The 22,359-nt window shown below is 36.4% G+C and overlaps 1 protein-coding gene across 3 annotated transcripts in view; it reads right to left on the bottom strand.

Annotated features, from left to right (window-relative positions):
* LOC131063487 (cytochrome c-type biogenesis ccda-like chloroplastic protein 2) overlaps positions 1-22,359 on the bottom strand; it is a 248,932-nt gene that overhangs the window by 192,492 nt on the left and 34,081 nt on the right. The window contains exons 2-4 of one of the 3 annotated variants that reach the window (XM_057997332.2): positions 18,298-18,441; positions 10,036-10,182; positions 3,735-3,790 (exon numbers count right to left, since the gene is read on the bottom strand). In XM_057997332.2, coding sequence (XP_057853315.1) covers positions 3,735-3,790; positions 10,036-10,182; positions 18,298-18,385 — 291 coding nt within the window. In that variant the 5' untranslated portion in view covers positions 18,386-18,441. Of the gene's footprint in view, positions 1-3,734; positions 3,791-10,023; positions 10,183-18,297; positions 18,442-22,359 lie in introns of all 3 variants that reach the window. The other 2 variants (XM_057997322.2, XM_057997339.2) reach the window with 2 other exon arrangements.

Genomic DNA, 22,359 nt, shown 5'->3' with positions numbered 1-22,359 from the left:
ATCTTGGTGAAAGGATCCTGAAATCCATGGTTCCCGGTTGGAAAAATAGTATGGAAGATAGTGAGGTGCAACCGCAGTGGGAGGACCAGCTCAATCCCAGGGTCGCTTACTCTGTGGAGGATCTAGATTTTGCTTCTGGGCTTCAAGCAGACATATCATGTTTTGAAAATCACAAGTCATACTGGAGAGAGGAGCTGGAGAATTTGGATAGCCTCCTACAAGGTATCCATTACAAAATGTTCAATCCACCTATGCCACCGACGATCGAATTATTCAAGTTATGCCTGAGATTTCAAGACTAGGTTCGGGTAGAGCGTGCAGCTGATCGGGATATCTGGGGAGAGTATCTGCACGACAAGGTCGAGTTCATCACTGAGGAATCTAGAGCTGGAAAAAAAAAGTGCTTTCTTAAAGTGCTTTTTCCTTTTTAAATTTTGAAAAGTGCACTTTTTGGCCAAAGGGTCATATTTGACTTCCAAGTCAACTATAAACTTTAAAACTTTGTGTGTGCACTTTTTGAATTATTTTGGATAAGTTTTAATTACCTTTTTAGGTAGTTATTGCTCCCTTTGGGGTAGTTGCTGATATTTACCCTCCATTTATGGGTATGGGTACCTTTTTTTGTAAGGATGAATCTGGGCCACTTTTTTATATTAGATCTCGGCCATTCATCTATTTTTGAAGCCTATTTAAAGGGGACTGGTTTTCCCTCATTTTGTAAGAAGTTCATGGATTGTTGCTGAAGCTCTGGTGAAATTTACAGGATTTAATGCAAAGTTAAGACTATTTCAAATTTCATTGTGAGTGCATGGTCTCCTTCACTAATTTGAATTATGCAGTTATGTTTCTTTCATTTATATAGCATTTTCTAGATAAACATCTGATAGAATCCTCGTTGTTCATACCATTAGGGACTGACTGATTGTCACTCCTTCTGCATGGTTAATCTGAACCCTTTCACATGCTTAGTTCGGTTATTGAATACTCATTGAATGAATGTTAAAGTTCTGAAGTTGTGTTTAATAGCATGAAAACTCAATTTTCCCTTGAAGATTGCACTAGATTCATACAAATATTGTGCTCAAATGGTTGATAGTGTTTAATCTAGTTATTTGGAGGTGTTTGTCTATTTTCTTAATATGCTATCTTAGTTAAATAATTTAGACTTTCTATACCTCTCTTTCCCTACCCCTCTCTTTCCCCCCTTTTTTTTACCAAGAAGAATCCGCAGTCCTGCTGAAATAGTATCATGCAACTGAAACCAATCAATAACGAGATTGTTAAAGTTTTAGGGAACTCACCCAGCAATTATCCATATCACCGTAAGTCCCCTTTGTGTTTCCAGCAAAACACATCAAACCACTGAGCAATCCCGCCGTCAAGACCTGACAATCGAAACCTTGAGGTCGTCCCCTTTGATCAAACGAAAAACAGCATTAGGGATTTCCTTAGCTCAAGAGAGGATAGGATGCTCAGCAAGTACATTCTATTCTGCGTTGGCCGGATGAAGTCGCAAGTTCAGCGATTTTAGACACGTCAACACGACCCTCAAGCCTTGGTGAGTTTGTCGAGTCTGACAGACTTGACAAGTCTGAGCAAACTCGGCCGGGTCAGAGTCTAGAGTCTTTTGGACTCTACAGAGCTGACCTAGCTCTAGACTCGCAGAGTCTTGTATCTTTGGTTAAGAGAGCCATGATAATGCAAACCAAAATTTTGGTAAAATAGATCTCTTGGATGTGGTTTCTAAGCCAAATAGTTTTTCTAAGTTTGAAATACTCTATGCATGCATTAAACAAATAGTGGGTGAAAGTGTTAACCAATTGCTAATTAACAAAGAGTTTATTAAATTATAAAGAAGCCACTGACCTTAATCCCCAAGTGCATGACACGATGTTGATGGGAAAAGCATGTATCATCTTGTATCATCTCCAGCCACACTTAACTTTCTTAAGATGGAATGACATAATATTAATTTTAAAAATCTCAATTGAAAGAGATAGGGTTGATGACAGTTGCATAAGTCATAAAAGAATTATTACTGAAACAGCAAAAGGATAGTTTATATCAAGTTCATAGCAAATATTGTCTATCATCTATTATCAGTTTTCATAATTACATTTATACCAATCCTATCCACTCTCGATGGAGATCATCCTTCATGGACACGTTAACTCTTTACTCTTCCCTATAGCATATCAATCAATTCCTGAGTATGCTAGCAAACCAGAAGTTCACCAAGAACTTCTGAGTTTAACATTACTATCTACGAATTTGATCAAACCACCCTTGTATAAGGTTTTTATTATAAAGCTTCTTTGGCATGAAGCTAATTACAATGTCTTGAATAGACCCTTTAGATTTTATGGAATCGGTTAGATTAAATTCACACATATCCAAACATTTTATATGTATTTAATCAAATTCATTTGCTGTAAAGGAAAATCAAAACAGAGTTTATTAAATTGTACTAACATGCAATCAATGGTTAATGGGATTCTAGAGATAACAATGATGTTTAGTATGTTGGCTTGATGATGATTGTAATGAATAACTTATATGTTGTCATTGATGAAACATATACACACACATATGATCACATTGTCTACCGGTGTAACTTCAAAGTTATTTATACTGCAACCGGTATACTAGAAGTTTATATCAAACCGGTACATGGTGACAACCGGTATATACATGGAGACAACTGGTGTGTATATATATATGGATATACATAACTCGACATCAACCTAAAGATCCAGCGAAGATTATCAAAGGAGCATTGAAGGGAAAACAGTTTATACGTTTAACTCTAACCGGTATTCATTGATTCTGTGATGAGTTATCACCAGTCGTGATGAGTTATCCTAACCGACAAATTTTGGCGGTATTTTTGTGATGAGTTATGATTGTTTGACCAGATACACTGCACCTAGGAAATTGTGATATGATTTCTAAAGGCCGACATGAAATCTAAATGTCTATATATTGACATCACAATGAATTATTTTGTATGAGAGAAGGAGATATGATATGAGATGATTTGATGCGAAGACAAAAGTGTTAAGTTGCAAAGTATGTTGGTAATGAAAGTTTGAGTGTGCAGAAGAGGATCTATTCAAGCAAGTTGTGCTACTACTAGATCACACCATCTGTTGTTTTCTAATCACTACAACAGTCAAATCTCCTAATCAGGTAAGCTCTAACAAGCTTCATTGTACAAATCCTCTAACAAGGTGATCCATTAGTTTGGATTCAGAAATCCTCTACCGAGGTTACTCCTAACAGGGTACTACCTTTAACAAGGTATAGCTTTTAACTAAGCTTTGGGATCTTTAACAGGATTCGCTCCTAGCAGAGCACTTTTTGTAGACCTTAACCAGTCAGTTACCTATTACTACAGATAGTTAACTTGTGAGTCTCATCTTACCGTGGTTTTTCCCATTTGGGTTTTCCACGTATAAACACTTGTGTTATGGTTGATGTTTTTATATCATTTTGGATTGCATGCATAGTGTTTAACAAACTTGTTAAGTATATCTATCGGTCAGTGTTTAAAGTATTATTGTTTTTGGTGTCACTGATTCACCCCCCCCCCCTCTCAGTGCTTTACAAGTCCATCATAGTACTTCAGTTATCAAGAATTATTTTCAATCTATATCAAATCTATCATATTAAATATTTATCAGCATATTATCAGAAGAATAGAAAGAAAAATTACATCTTAAATGTGTACTCACCATAAACATATTCATTGGAGTTGCATCTGCTCCACCACTTGCAGCCATATTTGCCACTAAAATCAATAGCTACATAATATTAGCTTTCAAACAATGGTTCAAATGGAAACAATACAAATAGCTCAGAAAACAAACGTATTAATAAGATTTACAATTAATTGTATGATTAAATTGTATTGATATCCTAAATATAGAACCTCAACATCAGGATATTTATTTTATTTTACTCTATTGCACCAAAAGCCTCATTTAGGATGTGTCTTGGTTTCCTAGAAAGAGTAATATAAAGATAATTGTGTGTGGCTTGTCATGGATGTAACCAAATTTATAGAGGTAATGATACTAGGCTTGGTTGAGATCGATATGTGCATAACCAATTAGTGTTATTTTAAAAAGGAGAAAAATGTAATTTTGTAGAAAAGTTTGTGAAAAATACCCTAAGTATGTCAAGAAAATAATATATAGAATCGTTTATAGGTGTAGCAATCTAGCAATGGCAGAAAGAAACAGCCTGGAATATAGACACACATGCATGCAGATGGGTCTACTATAACATTCTTTGGAAGTACTCCTTTGATATATCTTGTTTTCTATTTTATAGATCCTTCGCATCTTTCTCTTAGTGGTGTGGAGCGATAACCATAAATGCAATAGTAGCCTGATAAATTATCTCCATTTTTTATCCTCTATTTATCAGATCCAAGAGTGTTTTTACCAAACAATTTGAATTTCAGAGACTTCTTCAACAATCCATAATATTTAGTAAAGCAAGCTTTGGAAAAAACTGCATAGGAAAGATAATAAAATTAACATTTTAAGCCACATTTTGTGATCTATTGTAATGTCCCCAAATTGAGCAGAATTCATTTGTGGGCTTGTAGCTCAATTTTAAAGTTTTCCTGCAAGCTTTTTAGTGAGTTGGTGGGAGAACTCCAATATTCTTGGAGTGTTTTGGGTTGGCCAGCAATGACTTTGGGTTACAGCAATGAGCTCAATTGACAGTGTGGAGTGCCATGACACTTTCAGAAGTATTTTCTGACATTTGGTGTGTTCTCCAAACTTATTGGAGAAAGAATCTAATTTTAGTAAGTCACTTAGTTGGCTTTGATCTTCATCCTACTTCAATTTCATCTAGGTGTAGTCAAAGTTGGTTTAAAATGTTGTTACGGTGCTTTCCGCAACTTAGGTAAAATATTTTAATTATTCACTTAAGTTTCTAATGTTATATTATTAAATTAACGATTTAAAGGTAATATCATTTTGAAAATGTGATTATTTGCCTCCAAAGTGGATGCCTAGGAGAGATGAGGAGACCTTTACATATAAAATGGCTTTGAATATTTCAAAAAGGTCTATTGAGTTGAATATTGAATTATTAGAATTTTTAAATTGCAAATCCCCTCTGAAAAGCTATAAAAAGAGATGTTGGGACTTATTTTGAGGATATGTTGATGAATGATATAGTTATGCTACTGGAATGAACGTAGAATTCTTCCAAATTTTTTGAGGACGGAAACCCTCTCAAGGTTGTTAGTTTTAAAGACAAAATTTCCCCTAGCTAGGTAAGTGGTTTCATATAAAGGCCACCATTATGCTAAAGGTGAAGCTACAGTTTTGGGTATTGCATTCATGGAGTATTTGATCTATTTTGATGTGTTTTGATGGCTTAACATTTTGGTGTGTTGTGAACACTTTTGTTGAAGGGTTGATAGACAATTTGGAGGTTCTAGCTGTTGGGTCATGCCATATCTACCTTGTGCAAGCCATACCATATGTTGGCTATGTTGGTCATGGGGTCGTACTATATAAGTAGGATGAAGATGTTTATGATTTGTTCACCTTGTTAATAGTAGTTTTTACTAATGTTCCTATATTGTTGTGATATTTTTTTTATAGGATGCATGTTAGTTATGAGTCTTTTAAGAATTTAAATTATGTGCCCACCAATATTATATAATAAATCACTATTATTGAATGTAACCATGCTTAGAAGACTGTGCATGCAGGCAATTCTTTTCCAGCCTTAATGGAAATATTAAAAACATCTAATATTATTGCATGTATGATGATCAAATAACATATTGAAGAACCCTAGGTTCACTAAACTACACTACAATGGATACTATAGACGCATAAATTTATCCACGAATTAAATTAATATTTAAATATTTATTTAATGAACTAATATTCCTCTTTCACTCAACCCCTATTCTGCTATTTTAACTAAATAAATTTTATAAATTTATTATAATTAAAAATACTAACTATAGTCCAGTTATTAATTAAATCTAATTTATTTAATTCCCCGCTTTCCTCTCATTTAAATAAATTTAACATTTATTTAAAAATCATAAAATCCCTTCTCTCATTTAGATAAATCAATATTTATTTAAATCCCCCCACCCACTTGCATTTTCCTACAAATGCAAGTTGCACGTTTAAATAACTTTTTATTTAAATAAATCCTATTTACCCTCACCCACTTGCCAAATCCACTTCCTCACTAATCCCCTTCTAGATTCTTCTAAGCCCTTCTAAATTAGCCTAATCCCTCTTCTACTCATTTGCACAATCCTAAACCAATTATATTAACCCCCAACCCATCATCTCAACCATTTAAGACTCTTACAGAGTCATAAATGTTTCCCTTCTTCAACACACTAACCCACATAGGTCTTGACCCTTTAGTCAAGGCTTAACCATGGGTAAACGTTGCACAAGAGTTTACCCATTGGATAATAGCTTTATCCAATAACCCAACCCACATGAGGTTACCCTCATGTCTTCTCAAGCATTAAATGCTCCTTCCTTCTCCTCTCAAGCCATCTCATGCTGACACTTGTCACCATGGGATTGGATTGAAAACCATCACATGGATCCTAAATCGTGCAATCTTGGCCCTCCACAAACCAGATCAATCTTGACCATCCAATCTTCTATTTTGCCCATAAATAGAACCCTTCTCAAGCAAAGGAGGAAGCATTAGAGCATTGTTATTATATTGAAATATTGCATAGATACTTAGAGCTTTCTCATAGCAGCACTCTTTGCATTTTGCATAGCATATATGTTCATATTCAATCATCTTGAATCTCCATTTGGCATCCATGGTCAATGCTAAAAGCTGAGAGCTCTATTCATTTGGAACTTGGAGAGGAGAGAAACATGGGAGAGATCAAAGGCATCATGGAAGCATCTTAGGGAGACTCTTCTCCTTTCTTGTTATTTTGTTAAGTGTCTTTCATGCTTTTTGAATCTCCTTTGATATGTTTTTGGAATGGTTTTTAGTTCTTTGTTTTGGTTTTATGGTTGAAACTAACATATTAACATTGAACTTTGTTTTTGGCTCTTATCCATATTTCCATAGCATTAGATACTTTATCCAAAAAATGACCAAAACCCCATGATAAAAATCAAATACTTATTTAAAAATATTGTAAACAATCGTCTCCTTGTTATTTATATTATATTTTAACACTATAATGTCCCCTTTTCCGCTTTAGTTTGTTTTGGGGATTGTTGGCCAATTCCGAGACCCATTGGTCAGTCAAAGGTAGAATTAGGGTTTCATATTTTTTTGGAGGATATTTTGGCATTTTTGGTGGCTTGCATGTTGGAATTTTACAGTTCTGATTCTGGATTCCTTCTAGGTTTTTAAAGAGCTTCGCGATGGTGTGAAATGCAACTAAATCTGAGGACTTTTCTGAACTTACTATTTTTAGTAAGTGGGGGCGAGGACAGCTTACTTTTCTAGGTTTTTATGGGTTTTAAGAGAGCCTCACGATGGTGTGACATACAAACGAATCTGAAGACTTTTCTGGACTTACTATTTTTAGTAAGTTGTGACGGCTGCTCAATATGTGGTTAAATTGCATTTGGACACACTATTTTTAGCAGTATGTTATTTTTAGTAAGTGCTATTTTTAGTGACAGTTGCTTCCCGATTTGTCCCCTAACGGAGTTTGGAGACACTATTTTTAGGGTTTGGGTTGAGCCAGTGCAACACAGGCTATTTATGGCAGTCCATCTTGGCATGATGATCCAGAGATTCAGTTCTATTTTTGGCAGGATAATTGGATTCAACTTCTTCGGCTTGATTGTATGATCAAATGGACCTAGTTATTTATTAATTAAATGACTTAAGTTATTTCTGCTTTTTGGGGGCGTCCATCTTAAAAATATTTTATTAAAGATTTTAAACTTTAAAAATGTGTAAACAAGTGCTTATGTTGGGCGATTCCTTGTTGAGGAAAAATATTTTATTAAGTGAAATATTAGCTAAGGCGTAATGGACACCTAAGGGAGAAAAATATAACGAAGTGCTGCCAAAATTTTGAATGAAGCTCCAGGGAACGCTTACCTCCTAGCCATAGCTCAATTTCTTGCTTGCAATACAACAACTAGTTGAGCCAAAGACTATTTTTCATTCAAGAAAGTGGATTGAAGACAATGTTGCATATTTTTGTATAGGTGTGTTTTTTTAGCTTTGGTTTGGGTATGGTTGTAGCACATTTTCATTCATATCTCTCTACCTCTGCATCTGTTCATTCTGGGTATTGGATTATTCTTCCTTTAGGCCATGGGCAAATATATTTGTAATTTTTCAGTGCCTAACTCAAAGTATTGAATTTTTAATGCAAGTCGAACTTTCTGCCTGGTCGTACCCTGATGTAAGTGCTTTGGTTAGCATGCATTATTGTTTGGAGTCTGTTTGGTGTGTTTTCTCGATTTTGGCTTCATCGCCTAGCTTCTAGTCATCATTTGCATCTGTTCTTGGGTCTTTTCGTTGGGTGTGCATAGAGATATGAGCATTTTGGTGAGATTTATGGTTGCTTGTTTGTGTTTTCCAGCGATTGGGTTGCATATTAAAATCTGAAAATCATTAGTGTGGTGTGTGTTTTTTGGTGAGGGTTGTCCGTGGGCTTTGGGAGTGCATAATTTCAGTTTGCAAAGTTGGACAGTGTTCTTCTTTATCTTAAAAAATCTCATGCTCTTATTTGTAAGTTGTTTAGTAGACTAACAGCAACTTCTGGATTGTAAAAAGGAAAAGAGAGACCCACTGAATAAGTGGAAGAGAATGGCTTGCCGCCTACATTTGAAATTTGTAATATTGTCCTCCCACTGCATAAGTGGTAGAGTTGATTGTTAATTTCATTCCCAGTCCTCCCGTTGGATAAGCGGTTGAGTGATTGTTATTCAATTTCTTGGCTTGTCCTTGGCTGGTTTACCGCCAGGTGATTTCTTTAGTTTTATTGTCACCTGCTGTATACGCGGAAGGGGTTGGCTTGCCGCCCAAGCATTGTAATATTTCCAGTTATTGCAGCTAACGATCCCCTCAACACCGTATGCTCTCACCTTCCCATATTGGGCACTTGGTGATCAGAAAGTGGAAGGGTTACAATTTCAGCATTATTGTAGCTTGATTTCCTAACCTTAACGGGTTCTTGTTGTGTTGTAACTAGAAATAAATTAAAAAAAAATTGTGGGGACATTACAAACACAATAAAACATTTGGGGCTCTCATGAGAATAGAATAGGCAATTTGATAAGAACTTACTCAAATAACTTCAAGGATAATATTAAAAATCCACCATTTCTAAGAAACTCAAGAAACTCTTCTTGGTGCCTAGAAGATATAAGATCAATAGTGAGAAACAACAAAGGTCATCCTTCAAGATTTGGAAGTTAAATGTTTTCTTTCAATTATTAAAATAGTCAAATAAAAGAATATTTTAGTAATTTGCATAAAACAATGGATTTATATAGTTTTAGAGATAAATTATGTATGTGTCACAAATCATATGCGTAATACATTTTTATATAACATACCATTATTGAAGCTCACTAAATTCTTGAACTATTGTAATTAAATTGACTTATGGGTTTCATCTTTCATCTCAAAATAGACATTGAGCAAAAAATGACTGATGTGTAGCTCACATGTGATATATATTATAGATTAGTATTAGTAATAATGTCAAAATCCTTTACCCTAATTTGAAAGGCTCTATTGATCTTCCTTACACAAATGTTGGTTGGTTCAAATATCAATCACAAATTGAAGTCGTCTATGTTTTGTTTTTTAATACTATCATGACTCTGTGTTTGTTTTTATTTGAATGTATCAGTTCATAAGTGGCATGTAGATATCATAATATTTACTTTTATTTATTTAGGACACTTTTAAAAGAAGCATGCAAAGCACATATTATATATATTGTATCTATAAACAATATAAACAGCTTTATTGGATCAACTAGTTCAAACAGAAGGTACAAGTGATACCAACTTGTAATCATACTAGTAAAAATTCCAATAGCAGCATTCCTTTCTGGGAGTTTCTCCAAGTCTTTCTGTCCATGTGATCTACAAATGATGCTCCTTAATGGCAAGTCAAAGGATGAGACCTTAGCACCCTTGCTTGACATTCTAATAGTCTTTTTAAACCCTTCAATAAAAGCAAATAGTTACCATTAATATAAGGCCAAAATCATGTACAGTGATTGAAAGGCTATTATTATTACTATTGCATAGATCTAAAATTATGAAACATTATTAGCAATGACTTTAATGAAAAGTTTACCAGTACTTGACACTTATTTCAAGAATCAAGCTATCAAATTATCCACATTTTATCAAATTTTGTTTCTCATTTGATGTATAATTAACCATATCTATACAACATGAAATGAGAATGGAAAACCTTCAATGTTGTCGCACAAAAAATATTCAGGAATAGTACGTAGTTAAAAAACACTAGTTGAAAATAGTAAATTAAAGTCGAATCTCAAAAACAAGAATAAAAGAAAACTACCAAGTCCATTTCAGCATGGTGTTTCCTTGTTACAGCCTCTTTATATAAAAAAGAAGGCTAGCATGTAATGTCCCCTTTTTAGCGCAACATGATATGGGGTGTCGTTAGCCTATTCTGACACGGTCCCGAAGGCTAACAAGGACATTGGTGGGATCCTGAGGTGTTTTGGCCTAGGTGTTTTCAGTTTCAGGCCAATCAGTGCTGCTCTGACAGGGTTTCTAGATACTTACTATTTATAGTAAGTTAGTCGCCAAGCAGTGACTTGAAATTTCTAGTGTTTCCTTGGTTGGCATAATTATCAGTAAAAAAATATTTGAAGGCGACAATGATTTAAAGGGATTATCAACAATGTTTTAATATTTAACGATAAAGTGTAAAGTTAAATTAAATATTTAACTTTATCGTTATATTATAAGGTTGGGAATATAAAGTAATGTTTAAAATATTAAAAGTTCCCTTTAATGTGTACATTGTGGGAAATAATATTTTATTCTAAAATGTATTATCCCACATTTAGGAAATGAAGTGTTTGCATCCAAGAAGAAGATATAAATTGAGGTTGAGAGCTCTCTTTTGGGGTATGCTTGGAGAAGATTTAATATCTTGTTGTTGGATTTCTTGAGAAATCTGATTCGTTGGGCTTGGAGGACGAAATCCCTCTTGGTCAACATTCTTCTCGCTGTTGTGAGATACAATCAGGAGAATTTATGGTGTTTTCATTTAGGAAACACACTGGGTTCATTAGATTTTCACAGGGCAGATTTAAGAAGATTTTGGAGCAGTTTGAAGGTGATAGTGAAGATATATGAGTTGCTGTGAGCAGTGCGTGAACAGTGTCGTGAACAGTAACGTGAACAGTGAACAGTGCGTGAACAGTGCCATGAACAGTAATGTGAACAGTGTCGTGAATAGTACAGCTACAGTGTGTGAACAGTGTTTTCAACAGGTTCTATACTTGTGGAGTTCAGGTTTGAATTTGTTTATTATCATATGGTCTGTAATATTCTTCAGATCTGATTTGTATGCTTGGGGTTGGAATTAAATAAATACCATCAGCATTAATCTTCTTGTTTTTGGTATTTGATATGTCTGGTTGTTTTTTTATATTGAATAAACTTTGAAAGCTTTACAATAAATATCAATTTATCCAATCTATCCTATTGCAAATCAAGAACCAAAAAAATCTAGTAGTCAGCTTGCAAGCCAACTGTTTAACAAAATTACACTAAGTAAAAAGGACATAAATTTAGTGCCGAACAGGGGGTGTCCATTACAGTGGTATCAGAGCAGAAGATTCTGCCATCTTGTGGGAAACCTTCAAAACATATTGCAGAAATAAAACAGGTCCAGAAATAAAACAGGTCCAGAATGTATGATTGAGCATGCGACAGGGGCATTATAATTTCCACAATACTAGGGCCAGACGAAATAGAAATCCGGATAGTCAGAGTGAACAATCCAGTTCTTCCATTCAAATTGATATTGAGGATAGTCACACGGAATCGGAAGAGATTTTCTTCGAGCAAAACATGGGTGAAAGAGGGGACCCAAATGAAGAGAGGTTCTTCAATATGATGAACCAATTCATGCAAGTTCAGCAGCAGACAACTTAGAGAATGGACATGATGTTGCAAATGATGGCTAGACAAATGGGCCTCAATGTGAATCAGGGAGGTGCTAATAATGGCAACAACAATGGTAATAATGACAATAACGCAGCTCAAGGCAACAATAATAATGGCAATCATAATGGAAATAATGGGGGACAGAATGGTAATGAAGCTGATAACTTCAGACATGTTGCACACCCAGCTCGAACAGTGAGTTCCAGACCTTTATTACCTACCTTTCCACCTAGAGTTCCAGTTCCACCAGCAAACGAACCTTAGATCACAGAGCTTCAGGACCAATTCAGAAGGGATTGGGAAGGCAGTGGACCCGACTTCCAAGTAGCCATAACACTCAGGGATTATATGGACGTGAGAATGAGACACATGCCTAGAGTTGGTGATAGAAATCAAAATTTTGAGTTGAGGAAGAAAGTAGGGAAACTCTCCCTACCATATTTTGATGCTACAGGGAAAACTACAGCACGTGTTTGGGTGCAAAAAGTGGATACTTATTTGCAGATGAATCCTATGCCTGAGGAGGAGGCCATTAAGTATGCTGCTATACACTTGGATGGTATTGCACACGAGTGGTGGCATAATGGCATGGTGACTTTGGGACACAACCAAATTACATCATATGTGGAGTTTACTGAGAGGCTGATTGAGAGGTTTGACACTAAGGATCTTGAATTACACTTCAAGGAATTAGCTCAACTCAAACAATGGGGTCCAGTGGAGACATATATAGCTGAGTTCCAGCGTTTATCAGTCCTTGTTACTGACATATCAGCTAGGAGATTGGTGGTACTCTTTGTTGACGGATTAGCTAAGCCACTTCGCGGTTGGGTTAAGGGACATGATCCACCCTCTCTCTTGGAGGCCATTAAGAAAGCTAGGGACTTGGCACCATCTTCACAAAGAAGTAGATTTCAGTCCAAAGATTCCCACTTCAAGAAGGATAAAGATAAGAAGAATCCCCAGCCCAAAGAAGAGTCTAAGAGATTAGACAATGAGACACTTAATGACCTTCGAAAGAAGAAGTTGTGTTTCCAGTGTAGAGAGCTGTGGGATTTATCTCACAAATGTCCTCTCAAGGCCAAGGCCAAACAGATGGCGTACTTCTCAGCCGAGGAGTCACCGACAGAAGGGGAGGATCAGCACTCTGATTCAGATGAGAGTAGTACTTCAGAGAGGAGCAGCACTACTGGGGATGATAGATCATTGGCACGGTTAACAGGGGCTCAGAAGGAAATCACCTTTAAGGTGAGCTGTACTATCCACAGACAGAAGGTGATCTCTCTTATCGACACTGGGGCTACACATAACTTTATAGATACACAGTTGGTAGCCAGGAGAGACTTACAGACAGAGGAGCATGATGGTTTTAGAGTCATGGTGGCTAATGGCCAAAAGCTATTATGTACTCAAAAGGTTTCAAATCTTCACATTAGATTTGGAGATGGCTATGAGTTGGAGTATGACATGGATGGCATCGCTGGTTGAGTTCACTTTCAACCTAGCAAAGTTGGAAATGAGGTTTCAGCATGAGGGTAGGACTGTTGTACTCAAGGGACTTTCAGATGGGAGTTGTAGGGTAGTCTCTTTGAGGAGAATGGAGAGACTTTTTCGGCATAATGACATAGAGTGGGCAACAGAGTGCTTAGTTATGCCATCTTCACGGGAGCCTCGGGTGAAGAGTCATCCACCAGATATACAGGAGATTCTTGACAGACATGCCAAGGTATTCAGTGATATTCCTCATGGGGTTCCTCCTGATAGGGGTGCAAAGCATGTTATTGAGCTCGAGGAGGGAGCCAAACCAGTGATGATCACTCCCTATCGTCATCCTAAGAAACATAAAGATGAGATAGAGAAGGCAATTAAGGAGTTGTTGGAAATGGGGCACATCAGGCCTAGCAAAAGCCCCTTTGCTTCAGCTGTAGTTCTGGTAAAGAAGAAGGATGGGACAATGCGCATGTGCATCGATTATAGGGCATTGAATAAGAAAACAATAAAAAACAGATATCCCATTCCTCGGATTGATGAGTTGATTGATGAATTGCATGGAGCATGCTTTTTCACCAAAATAGACTTACGATCTGTATACCATCAGATCAGGATGAGGGCAGAGGACATTGAGAAAACTGCTTTCCGGTGTCATTATGGTCACTTTGAGTTTCTGGTTATGCCATTTGGGCTAACCAATGCCCCTGCTACTTTTCAGAGTTGTATGAATCAGGCATTCCGGGGACAGTTGAGAAGATTCGTCTTGATTTTCTTTGATGACATCTTGATCTTCAGTAGGACTTGGGAAGAACATCTGCAGCATCTTGAGGAGGTGTTGTTCATTCTAGAGAGGGAGTCATTGTATGCCAAGGAATTGAAATGCGAGTTTGGCATGACCGAGCTTCTCTACCTTGGGCATATCATTAGTACAGATGGTGTTCGGGTTGATCCCGAAAAGATTAGAGCTATAGTAGATTGGCCTACTCCCACGAACCTCACATAGCTTAAGGGATTCTTTGGTTTATGCGGGTTTTACAGGAGGTTTGTTAAGGGGTTTTCACAGACTACAGCACCTTCGACAGACCTCACTAAAAAGGGAGCCTTCGTATGGACAGAAGCAGCGCAGCGATGTTTTGACCACTTCAAACAAGTGATGTCATCTTGTCCGGTTTTAGCTCTACCAGATTTCACGAAGCCATTTGAACTTCAATGTGATGCTTCGGGTGATGGGATAGGGGTAGTATTGATGCAAGAGAAACATCCCATTGCATTCGAGAGTAGGAAGCTCTGAGGTGTTGAGAGGAGCTATTCTATCTATGACAGGGAGATGTTGGCCATAATGCATGCATTGGCCAAATTTCGATCATACTTAGTAGGTGGACGGTTTGTGATCAAAACTGATCACAATAGCATAAAATATTTCATGAGCCAGCTTGATCTTAATGACAGGCAGCAAAAATGGATCACTAAATTGCAGGCTTATGATTTTGACATAGAGTTTGTCAAAGGGAAGAAGAATGTGGTGGCCGATGATTTATCCAGGAGACCGCATGTTTGCACTCTAGTTGAGATTTCAGGGGATTGGAGAGATCGGATTATAGCAGAGTATGCAGGGGATACTTGGGCTTCTGGGATAGTTGCAGGTACCATACAGGATGATAGGTATATGGTGTTGGATGGGTTGATCAGATTTCAGGATAGGATTTATTTGATTCCTACATCACTGTTCAAGGGGGAAATTTTAAGGGCGCTCCATAATGTGCCTACAGCTGGACATCCTGGGATCTTCAAAACTTACAGGCAGATCCGTGAAAGGTTTACTTGGAGGGGACTTAAGGATGATGTGCAGAGATATGTGAAGGAGTGTGCAGTATGTCAGCAGAATAAGGGAGAGCACACTTTCCCTACAGGGTTGCTTCAGCCTTTGCCCATTCCAGATAGGAAGTGGGAAAGCATATCCATGGACTTCATCACCGGACTACCTAGAGTGCAAGGGCGAGATTGTATATATGTTGTGGTAGACCGCTTGACAAAGTTTGCCCATTTCTTCGCTATACCATCTACTTACACAGCAGCGCAGGTGGCAGACCTCTTTTACAAGGAGATATTCAGATTGCATGGGTTGCCTAGGTTTATAGTGAGTGATCGGGATAGCAGATTTTTGAGTGCTTTTTGGCAGGAGCTCTTTCGGTTGTGTGGTACGGAGATCACACCCGGCACTAGTTATCATCCACAGACGGATGGTCAGACAGAGATTGTGAATAAGTGGGTTGAGGGTTATCTGCGAAATTATGTGACTGCACAACAGAGGGCCTGGGTGAGATGGTTACACATGGGGGAATATTGTTACAACACGACATATCATATGTCTATCAGAATGACACCCTTCATGGCACTTTATGGCTACGAGGCGCCGAGCTTTGTTGACATAGTCTTGGGGGATAGCAAAGTACCCAAAGCCCGAGACTCATTGCAGGATAGTCAGGACATCCTGAGGGTGCTCAAGGAGAATATACAGCAGGCACAGAATCAGCAAAAGTTGTATGCTGATCAACACAGGGTGGAGCGCAGTTTTGAGGTTGGTGACATGGTGTATTTGAGGTTACAGCCATATAGACAGTCATCGCTCAAGAACAACGGAGCAGAGAAGTTGAGACCCCGGTTTTATGGCCCCTATAGAGTCATTCGCAGGGTAGGTGAGGTTGCCTACGAGATAGAGCTTCTAGAGGGTAGCCGTGTGCACAATGTGTTCCATGTATCGAGGCTTAAGAAAGCCATTGGTCAAGGTGTGGTGCCTTCAGCAGATTTACCTCCGTTAGACGAGGAAGGGAGACTAGTGCTATTCCCTGCAGCTATTTTGGATGTCAGGGAAAGGACACTCAGGAACAGAATCGTTAAGAAATACTTGGTGAAATGGAGAGACCTGCCAGATGAGGATGCTACATGGGAGAATGAGCAAGTATTGCAACATTCAGGACCGAATTTGCTTGAGGACAAGCAATTTCAAGGGGGGCGGACTGTAATGTCCCCTTTTTAGCTCAACATGATATGGGGTGTCGTTAGCCTATTCTGACACGGTCCCGAAGGCTAACAAAGACATTGGTGGGATCCTGAGGTGTTTTGGCCTAGGTGTTTTCAGTTTCAGGCCAATCGGTGCTGCTCTGATAGGGTTTCTAGACACTTACTATTTATAGTAAGTTAGTCTCCAAGCAGTGACTTGAAATTTCTAGTGTTTCCTTGGTTGGCATAATTATCAGTAAAAAAATATTTGAAGGCGACAATGATTTAAAGGGATTATCAACAATGTTTTAATATTTAACGATAAAGTGTAAAGTTAAATTAAATATTTAACTTTATCGTTATATTATAAGGTTGGGAATATAAAGTAATGTTTAAAATATTAAAAGTTCCCTTTAATGTGTACATTGTGGGAAATAATATTTTATTCTAAAATGTATTATCCCACATTTAGGAAATGAAGTGTTTGCATCCAGGAAGAAGATATAAATTGAGGTTGAGAGCTCTCTTTTGGGGTATGCTTGGAGAAGATTTAATATCTTGTTGTTGGATTTCTTGAGAAATCTGATTCGTTGGGCTTGGAGGACGAAATCCCTCTTGGTCAACATTCTTCTCGCTGTTGTGAGATACAGTCAGGGGAATTTATGGTGTTTTCATTTAGGAAACACACTGGGTTCATTAGATTTTCACAGGGCAGATTTAAGAAGATTTTGGAGCAGTTTGAAGGTGATAGTGAAGATATATGAGTTGCTGTGAGCAGTGCGTGAATAGTGCCGTGAACAGTAATGTGAACAGTGCGTGAACAGTGCCATGAACAGTAATGTGAACAGTGCCGTGAATAGTGCAGCTATAGTGTGTGAACAGTGTTTTCAACAGGTTCTATACTTGTGGAGTTCAGGTTTGAATTTGTTTATTATCATATGGTCTGTAATATTCTTCAGATCTGATTTGTATGCTTGGGGTTGGAATTAAATAAATACCATCAGCATTAATCTTCTTGTTTTTGGTATTTGATATGTCTGGTTGTTTTTTTATATTGAATAAACTTTGAAAGCTTTACAATAAATATCAATTTATCCAATCTATCCTATTGCAAATCAAGAACCAAAAAAATCTAGTAGTCAGCTTGCAAGCCAACTGTTTGACAAAATTACACTAAGTAAAAAGGACATAAATTTAGTGTCGAACAGGGGGTGTCCATTACATAGCAGCCTGCAAAAGCTACCAAGACCCTCCACTATTATATTTGTAGTGATCTAGGTCATAAAAGGGATTGGAAGTCTAGAATACGCTCACAAGGAGTGGGTTTTAGATTCCATATAAATCATCAAAGGTAATACTATTTGTTAATGAGTTCTTCATGTATGAGGCCATCCAAAAAACTATATGAAACAAATGGTACCTCTTTAACTATGCAGAGTACTATGGAGTAGAAAATTCTAGTTTAAGGTGAGCCGTGTTGATATCCCCATTTCACCAAAAGTTAAAACCATACATAATTATTGTTATTATAACTATGTTTTTTTACCAAAAGAAATCATCCATCTATTTATATTTCAAATAACAAAGTGAAAATTATTTTGTACGTAGGAAGATTTTGCAAGATATGCCATACCTTGCTTGCCATGTAGCAACTTTGAATTATCCCTTGACCATGTAATCGTACTAATTCCACACTTCCAAAGTTCAAGTACAGAAGCCATCTAAATTTTTAAATAATAATAGACTGTAGGCAACTGATTGATTTAGATGCATACACCTGTGGAGAAATAATACATGTTGTCCTTAGAAAATTGTCAAGCTGAATCCACTCGACTTTCAGATACATCCAAGAAAAGCAAGAAATGCAATTTGTAATGTGAAAATGTACAATTGTTTCACTGGAAAACAATTTACAAGAAGAAGAAATGACAAAATGGACTCTATAGCATGCAATTAAAACAAACATACCAAGTGTATGTGTATACATAAGATACCATAACCAAAGCTATGAACAAATTTCTTCTTCAACATATGGTTTTTTAGCATACATACATCATAATTTCTTCTTCAATATGATAATACGAAAAAGATTGTAAAGTGTTCCAAGATGGATATCATATGCTTGACTTGCAATTTTGTAGCTTACCACAAAAGAAATTATGTCTTACTAGAATTTGTTATTGATAAATTGTAGTGGGATTTATCTATTGGTTTCCAATCCAAGTGGGTTAGTGAAATTTTATCTATTAGTTTCCAATTATAGTGGGTTAACCACAGTTTTGGCCTATGCTCCATTTTCCTATAATTTTCATATAATCAAAGGTGGTCTCCCAAAAATGTACAATCATGAATTAAAAATGTAGAGTGAGAAACTATCTACCACTACAAAGTCTTATTATACATATTGGAAGGTTGTATAATTGTACAACAATTGCATGATACAAGATAGCGCTGAGGCACATTTATGTATTTTATGTTATAATGATGTTATTGATAATTAATTCTTGACTAAGTTATCATATCAGAATCAGGTACAGATATGTGCATACAGTACACTAATATGATAATTAGGGGGAGTGTGGTTTAAACTTGTAAAGAAATATATAAAGAAATTTAATACATATATTTGCAGCCTAAAAACAGGAATAAAATTTAAAATACCACATATAATACATATGTCAAAACCACACTAACATTAATGCAACTAACCTTGTTCTTAATGATTTGATTACTATTCAAAAATGTTCTCTATTTTAACTATAATAAAATGAGTCCCTAAGCTTGATCAAGTATTTTAATCCTTATGGATAGTGGAACAAGGCGAAATGACATATGATTAAAAAACACAAAGCAAAAAGACAAGCCCGTTGAAAGAGGACATAATGACAATCTCATGGGTAATCATGATTTCCATAAAAAAATGCCTTTCCTACTCCAAAAGTCTAGACTCCAAACCCTCCAAAAAGATCTTTGTTCAATTGTTGCAAATTGAAGGAGTTTCTTTGCATAATTGAATCACAAAAGCTTAAGAGAAGCTAAAATGTGAACCTCTGCCAACCACCACCATTGGCAATGCCACTAGAAATTTTGTTGAGTTTCCATTCAAGTTTCCAAGTTAGGTTTTGCAATTCTTTAGAAAGCATTTCATATCAGCATAGAAATAGCAAATCTAAATAAATTTGATCAACCCCACCACAAATTTACCCAAAATGCAAGTGGAAATGACTCTCTAACTCAATGTTATTTTTTTCCTATTATTCATCAAACAAAATTGTTGAAATTGATGGCCACCACTAGAATCACCTTGAAATTGCTTTGAAGTCACCTTGACATAGCTAGAATAACTCAATATGAGTAGGAAAGATAAAACAAATATGTGTGCCATGTTCATGCCTCAGTTCAATCCACATGCAAATCAAACCCGTTCTTGATTTTGAAATGAAGTGTACTCTCTTACCCAATTCAATAACTAGATTCTTGAAATTTTATAGTTACAATTTTTATTATATAGATTTCCACCACACTCTTCTGTAATGTCCCATTTGGAAATTTTTGTATAAATCAAATCCCAAGCAAACAATTATGATAATTTCTACTCAATTTATAAACAAACAAAATTAATATTTATTACTTCTCAATGAAATCATCTCAAATTTCAATTAATATGTTTGATTCTTTATTAGATATTATATTTGGAATTCTAATTAAAGAATTTAGACTTGTATTCAGCAATGACTAATAAGTTAACTTCCTTCTCCTTGCTTGGTCTTCCTAAGGAGTAATATCAAATAATAAAAGATATATTCCATTCATACGTTCTTCCTTCTACTTGCTTGGTCTTCCTTTTATACCTTTCTCCTTTAATGGACATAACTTTTTGCATGCCCCTTCACCTTTATGAGAACTTAAACTTTAATTTTTTTTATTTCAGTTGATTATTACAATCACATGGGCTTTTCAGAAGGGGCATTACAATCCCCACTTCCCAAGATTTCTTGTCTTCAAGCAACCACAAGCTAGGATGCTCTTGGAGTTACCAAGATCCCATATCAACCTTTGAGATTTGTAATTCCTAGATATCAATCCCCCTTGTGATGTAATTATCTTCTACTACGACACTTTGATATAGTTAGGAATTGGAAACTCTGCACCAAATGATGTAATATCCCCAAATAGGGATAATAGAAAAATAACAATATCTCCAAAAATAGGACACAGAAAGTTCTGAAATTTTATTTGCAGATAAGAAATCCTTCAACAAACTCAAATTTGCATTCAGATTATTGATCTGATTTTTCTGCTAATATAAATAAATTTTTGAGTATTTCTAAGTGTAGAATAAGTATAGGAAAACCACTCTAAATTTGCCCATTATTTCAGAAATGATTCACATTTACTTACTTTTATTTTTCTAAAATGAAGATAATAACAATATGCAGATTTAGACACAAATACCTCAGAAATGTCTTCAAACCCTACTTGTCCTTACCAAAACACCCAGGAAATAAGAACTAGGTATGTTCTAATTAATTCCACTTGCCCGTGTTATTGCTATCTTCAATGATGCTCAGTAACATGAAGACAGCTTGTTGTAGATAACCCAAATCTGAACCTGATGCTTGAATTTCACCTTCAGGAAATGGACTGCAAACCTGATAAGGGATTGCAGCTCTGAAAATAATGTGCCAGGGCATCACAAACCAACGCCCTTCCACCAAAATACACCCTTCTAACTAAAGGGAGCCCATATGTCTCTCTAAAACCAAAGGTACTCAAGGGCTTCAAACCTTAAGCCAAAGATTGCAGCAGCAATAAATAAAAGACTAATAACATAATGAACTCTAAAAGAACCCTAGAATGTTATATGATAACTCCTAAAAGGATGATTTAGCTTCAGCCCTTGATCTACTACTAACTCAATCCAATGCTCCAAATAGAATCCCTAAAAATGAGTCAATAGGCTCCTTGAAATCCCACACACCCTTGACCTTTTTGGCACATGCTTAATTAAATCACTTAAGTCATTATAATTAAAAAGGGGGACAACTTAAGTCATTAGGCTAGGAGTCTTTTAAGTTGCATAAAAAGACATGCACAACTTAAGAATAGAATAGACTACAAGCCAAAGACTCCACACTTACCCAATAATGCTCTTTGTCCTCTTGCTCTTGGGTAATCCAAGGAAAGGACAACCAATGCATTGTTAGGGCTCATGGCTTGAGTTGAGGACATCACAATCCTCCCCACCCAAAGAATGCTTCTCCTCAAGCATTTGTCGACTAGGATGCTTAACCATCTCCTCTCCTTCCCACGTTGCCTCCTCCAAAGGCAAGTTTTTTCACTTGATGAGATATTCAAAAATTACTTCATTCCTTAACTTTTTCTCACTTGCAAAATTATTTCCGAAATGAGTATCAACTTATCTTCTTCATCCATAGGGGGTAATTATGTATAAGGAATCACTTGTTGTCAGAGAGACATTGACAGGCATGACACATGGATGCCTTGTCGAAATCTGATGTAAAACCCTGTTTTTTGCCTTAGACAATTTGACAAACACTTTGCTTGCAACCTGTATGCTTGCTGGTTCAGTGTTACACTTTGATTGTTTTGTTTTGATTGGTACCAAATATGTTTTGGATGCTTGTAAATGATCACTAAGATGTCTAGTCAAAGCTAAGATGCAAATGCAATT

Source organism: Cryptomeria japonica, chromosome 5 (genome assembly GCF_030272615.1).
Source record: "Cryptomeria japonica chromosome 5, Sugi_1.0, whole genome shotgun sequence".
Lineage (NCBI taxonomy): Eukaryota > Viridiplantae > Streptophyta > Pinopsida > Cupressales > Cupressaceae > Cryptomeria > Cryptomeria japonica.
The sequence above is the reverse complement of the archived record's forward strand: the minus strand, read 5'-3'. Positions and strand labels throughout refer to the sequence as shown.